The sequence below is a fragment of the Micromesistius poutassou genome, assembly GCF_964030765.1.
Source record: "Micromesistius poutassou genome assembly, chromosome: 14".
Classification (NCBI taxonomy): Eukaryota; Metazoa; Chordata; class Actinopteri; order Gadiformes; family Gadidae; genus Micromesistius; species Micromesistius poutassou.
The window spans coordinates 19,310,610-19,316,579 of NC_140284.1; the positions used below are offsets into that span (position 1 = coordinate 19,310,610).

At 43.9% G+C, this 5,970-nt stretch overlaps 1 protein-coding gene across 1 annotated transcript; it reads right to left on the reverse strand.

Moving 5' to 3' along the window:
• Nucleotides 1-3,002: 3,002 nt before the first annotated feature.
• On the reverse strand, nucleotides 3,003-5,175 carry cxcr4b (chemokine (C-X-C motif), receptor 4b). Its single transcript, XM_084478689.1, has 2 exons — nucleotides 5,104-5,175; nucleotides 3,003-4,716 (listed from the first exon to the last, which is right to left on the reverse strand). Exons 1-2 carry the CDS (start codon nucleotides 5,119-5,121, stop codon nucleotides 3,604-3,606), a joined length of 1,131 nt encoding a protein of 376 aa, XP_084334815.1. The 5' UTR covers nucleotides 5,122-5,175; the 3' UTR covers nucleotides 3,003-3,603.
• Between the last annotated feature and the right edge of the window lie 795 nt (nucleotides 5,176-5,970).

Sequence of the window (5,970 nt, forward strand, 5' to 3'; positions counted from 1 at the left end):
AATGCTTGATGCACACGAGTCCTCCTGCGCTCCGGCTGGAAACAAACGAAATATTACGGTTCCCCCCTCCAAATGTTGAAATGATGCACTTGGTCCTCTCCTCTTTCACCTTCTTTAAAAATTTAGTCCAGAATAGATTCATAACAATAGGATTCTACCTGTGATTTGAACACATTTAAAAAAAGCAAAATAATAATGAATCATAATAATAATACTTAAAGAATAAAATTATATGATAAATACAGGAGAGGAGAGGAGGAGAGAGACCGAGAGCCACTGAGAGCATTGGAATGTCATTTAATCATATAGTAGTACTGGGGTCCTCATTGACTATAATCGATGAATCATTTTAAAATTACATTTCATTCTTTACCAACTTTCACACGTGCACAAGCCACACGCAATTCACTCTCTCTCTCTCTCTCTCTCTCTCTCTCTCTCTCTCTCTCTCACACACACACACACTCTCTCTCCCACTCCCTCTCTCCTATTTAAACAAACACAATGGGAGGTCTTTTATTGCCGTCCACCACACTTACCGTGAAATTGCTTTCCTGACTCCATACTGCACCAGGACCCCAGAGGTCATTTCTGAGCACCGTCCATGCACAGCAATCTAAGGTGTTGGCCATGATCATTCATGCATGCCCTTTGATTGTTGACCATAGCAGCAAGGAAACCATTGTCCAGCTGTTCTTAAGGTAAAGGCCCGACAGGAACTGCTTGTGTAACTTGTGTGTTTGCTCTCATTATGCAGAATCCCAAGGAGAGTTGGGATATGAACTTATTGTCAAGCACCATTTCTGATACGCATGTATGTCCATGGGACAGAGTCGTTGAGACCCCGACACGGTTTAGCCTTGAGCTAACGGAAGAAGGAAGCACATTGTCACTAAATAACCGGCAGAGACCTTTTCCTGTTCATTTCAACAGCTTTGGCCTTTAACCTGGCAAAAAAAAACTGGATATTGACATCATGGCATCTGTGTGTCTTGCAAAAAAAAATTACTCGGTTATATCCAGAAAAAAGTACTATTTAGAAATGATGTCATGTATAATAAACAATTTATTCATCATATTATTATCATACAATTTTCAACAAAATGACAGTTAGACTCCTAATAAGCTCACATGGGAATGCACCCAAAGTGGGATTGATCAGAGAAGGTTATAGTTATTTAAGCACAAAAATGGCAAAGTAACATGATTAAATAGTTTATAGTTTTATAAACTTTATCAACACAGAGAAGTAAAAGTTAGAAAGGATGGAAAGCTCATTTCCTAACCCTGATGGTTAAACAGGCCGGTTTGGGAGAAGCACAGCATTTGGTGCAAATGGATGATTGATGCATGGCACTGAATAGGTTAGGGCCTCTCGTTCCCAGTGGGGCCATAAAAACATAAAATGTGTGCACTTAAGTGTCCACAACAATTAAGGTCACTTTGGATAAAAGGATATACTGATTCACATCTGTGATGTTACTATAGGAGGATGGTAGTGTCTTGTTAGCCTGTCTGGTTGTGCTGTGTATCCAATCCATATAGTTAACATATATAGATTGGTCTACATGTCCACAAATTGTCCCACAGTCAACCCCAAGATTGTGTTTAACATGATATAATTTATGGCACAGAAAACGATGTGAAGTAACTGGTAGACACAGCTTTTCAATTGTTTATAAGATAATTCCACATGCATAGAAAGTATATTGTTTTATCTGTCAATTTATAGTAACACATAACACATTTTGCCTATGTGTGTAGGAATGCACAAACAGATCACCAAACAAGATAAATAAATACAGAAAATAAAGGTTATAATCGCGAATGCCTTGTGAATGCGATGGTCAATCTTTATTCTGGTCTCGTTTAAACTTCCACAAGGTCTTCTGGGGCCATATAGAAAGCGGGGGTTGAGGTGGATTCAATTGCACTTACTGTAAGTAATGTGTTAATGCCACTCTCCTCATTAATGCCAAATGAGGCTGCAGAGCCCTTATGCTAATCTATACATCATGTCTCTACAGCATTAACAACTAAAAGCAAAGAGACAAGGCTCCTATCCTGTTCATTGTGAGCTGCTTGTAAGAAACTAGACTATTTTCTCTATATAAATGCCCATAAACCTGAAAAAGACCACTTAACACCTTTTCCCACAGCTTAAGACATTGAAATGTGTCCTGCATGCAAATTTCACAATGCGTAGGAGCTATCGCTCTAGTCCTCTCCCTTGCCATTGTCTGTCTGCTTCCTTTGGTCTCTGGCTCCAATGCGATTCAGGCGGCAGGGCAGAATATAATACAGCACAATGGATTAATGATGAAGAAGGAACCGTGAAAATGTATATATATATTTCAATTGAATTGTCATTCTGACTGTATACAGTCAGGCGCTTAATGACCTTTCTTTAACCAGTCGTTAGGAGAGTCAATGAAATCTACTGTTGGGCATTTACAGCTTGTAAAACGCAGCCACCCAACCAATGTAAGGGCTGTATTTTCTCCCTCTTTGTCTGATATCACCCATGATCCTCCTGAATGGTGTTCATTTGAATGTTTTATGGGTGGCTAGATCCCCTATATTGCACCCATGGCTCCAGGACGGGGCTGGTTAACCCATTGACCCATTTGAGATTCAATTTGTGGGGTGGATAAAGAATACACTTGTTTACCGCCCTGAGGGTAGTATATCTTCCCCATTCACAACAAAAAACATAGAGGACACGTTATTTATGTGTTTTAAGAAAGCCATATGGGTGCTAATCCTGCATGATGGCCGCAGCTTTTGTGTCATGGCTGCTAGAGACGTAAGAGCGGACAGATGTTCTAGTAATTACACAGACCACGTGTTCAGTCTCCTTCTGCTGCCTCTCTCTCCCTGGATCAGGTAGAGACATTTGTGTTTCAATAGAGAATGAGACACCCCCCCCCCAACCCTTTCACCCCCTGGGGGGAGGCTGCAAGGGGAGATGGCTGGCTAGAAATGCAAACCACACACACTCGTTCTAGGGACAGGAGGATATTTTATTGTTAAAACAACCCAACAAAACACAAACAAACTTGAAATGACCGTGGGCATTTGGTACAAATAAAAAAGAAGCAGCAGGCATATTTTTCCAGTGTGAGTGACCGAAATAAATAATAGCTTTTAGATAACCACATATCTTAAGTGCAAACACACAAATGCTCAGAAATATTTACACAATTTACACACATTTTTCAAGCGTCAACCACTCCAAGAACAATAAAAGGGTTTGAATGCTTCCCCTATTAGACGTAAGAAAAATACAAAAAAAAAGACAGACAGCTGGAATAGTCATCCGTTGCTATCTGACAATATAATTTACACCTTCGCCAGTCAAAAGACATGACAAATGGACCGAATCAGGCACTGCCCGATCATAAAAAAAATTTAAAGTAAAAAAAAATAACAACCCTCATAAGAGACAAGAATAGCTACAGTAAGTCAGTAAAAAATAATCAAGAATAAGTATTTTTACAAACATGTACAACTCGTAGTAAGTCCGCTGACATAAAAGCTTAGTTTTTTGGTTCTTCTCTCCTGAGAGTAACAAGTACAGTTACCTGTACTAAAGAATGTTTATTAACTGGACAGGACACTCGATGACTCCGACTCGGACACCGAGGAGATTGGCCCCCGCTTCCTAGTCATGAGTTTCTTCTGACTGGACTTACTGCCGAGTGTCAGCGCGTTCTGCGCCGACTTCTTGAACTTCACCCCCAGGAAGGCGTACAGGATGGGGTTCAGGCAGCAGTGGAAGTAGGCCAGCGCCTCTGTGATGGACATCCACTTCTGCACCCAGTGGTCAAGCACACAGCCGGAGGAGAGCAAGTTCAGCTGGATCAGGGTGTCCACAAAGATGCCCAAGCAGTAGGGCAGCCAGCAGCAGAAGAAGCACAGGATCAGAATGACGGTGGTCTTCAGGGCTTTCCTCTTCAGCGCCTGCCCCTTGGTTCCCTGGGACAACTTGATGATGATGATGCAGTAGCAGGTGAAGATGACCAGACCGGGCAGCACGAAGCCCACCAGGATGTGCTGAAAGCGGAACACGGCCATCCAAATGTTGCTGGACGCCTGGGGATAAATGCGCTCGCAGATCAGCCTGGAGTCCATCGCCTCACTGGTGTCTCCTACGTTGTAGAAGCGCATGCCGCTGTCTTCACTCTCCCGCACCTGGGCGAACACCAGGTCGGGCACGGTGAGCAGTAGGGCCGGGAGCCAGACCCCCACGTAGATCACCTTGTCGGCCAGCAGTTTCCTCGTGGCCTGGCTGTTGGTGGCGCGCACCACGGCCAGGTACCTGTCCAGGCTGATGAAGGCCAGGATCAGCACGCTGCTGTAAACATTGAGGGTGTATATCACGTGGACGGAGACGCAGAGGAACTTGCCGAAGTACCAGTTGCTGGCCGCGTCCACGGCCCAGAAGGGCAGCGTGAGGACCAGCAGCAGGTCGGCCACGGAGAGGTGAAGCCGGTATTTGTCTGTCATCGTTTTGATCTTTTTTTGGTAGCCCATGACGACCACGACCAGTCCGTTGCCAACGACCCCCAGGAAGAAAATAATCCCATAGACGGTGGGGATGAATATCCGGTGGAAGTCGTTGCTGAGCTCCCTGCCGCACGGCTCCTTGAAGTCCATGGTGCTGAAGTCCCCGGACTCATCCGAGGTGTTGTCAAAGTTATCTAACACTAAATGCTGAAACAAACAAGCAAAAAAACAATCGTAAGATTAAAACCTAATATAAAATTTAAAAAAACGGTGTAAACCCATCCACTCTTATCTCGTCAAAACGTGTTAATTACCGCGTTGTCGGGACTAAACGGGCACACAAATATTACAGCACCCATGGCAGCTCTCGGCTTCTTTACATAACAAACTACAAACGTTTACTTTTAGTATTTGCAACGAACAGATAACGAACAAAAAAGATATGGCCAATTAGAAAAATCATTAAAAGTTTGAATCGTGGGCCAATGGGAGATATCTTAAGTAGCCATAATGGCGATGTAAACCCTTTAGAAACAAACGGGCAAAACAAATAAAAAAAATTACAATCAATCAAAAACATAAATTCAACTTTACCTCATCGTAATAATCCATTTTGTTAAAGTCACCCCGTTCTCTTATGTGTTTTTGGTAACCTGCGTGTGCAGGACTGAGCGCAAGAGGTGTGTGAGGCAGTGTGGTGGTGGGGGCATAGATATAGGCCTACCACCAGCCCTCCAGACGCCTCCCATTAACCAGTGACATACCCCCAGATACACCCCCGCCCCCTCAAGTGGAGGAGGAGCCCTGCGAGTCGTGGAAAAGTGGAAGTCGCTATACTTGGCAGCCTATAAAGGAACGTAAACCCTTCAAACACCCACCAGTGCATCAGCTGTATAGTCGAACTTGGTTTTAGAGGTCCGTCACCTGCATTTTTTTTTAACGTGGATTTTGGTGTAGGGGCATTGAACACATGCATCTTTATCACTTGTTGGAGGTAGAGATTCAACCGACGTGGGATTATAACTCATTTATCACCTGACGTGGGTTGAATATCTACCTCCAGCGGGTCTTTTCACTTTTCAAGTGTTAGGTCTGCGCACTCAAGTGCCGAATTACCCTGCCCCCTCTCTCTCAAACACACACACACACACACACACACACACACACACACACACACACACACACACACACACACACACACACACACACACACACACACACGTGAGAAGGAGACCCAAACCCTCTCACGCGGGGACTTGAATCAAACACTTCATAGCCTCAGAGGGCAGCCTAATCCATCTCCAGGAGTACTCCACACCGCTCCCACCCTCTCTTATTTCACTTAAGTTGGCGTTGACAGGGCTCGGCCACACTCTACTTCGCACCTTCTAGCCTACATAACTATGATCTCAGCTAAAGCAAAGAAAAAAAAAAAAAACTGACCATCGCAGCTCCACAATA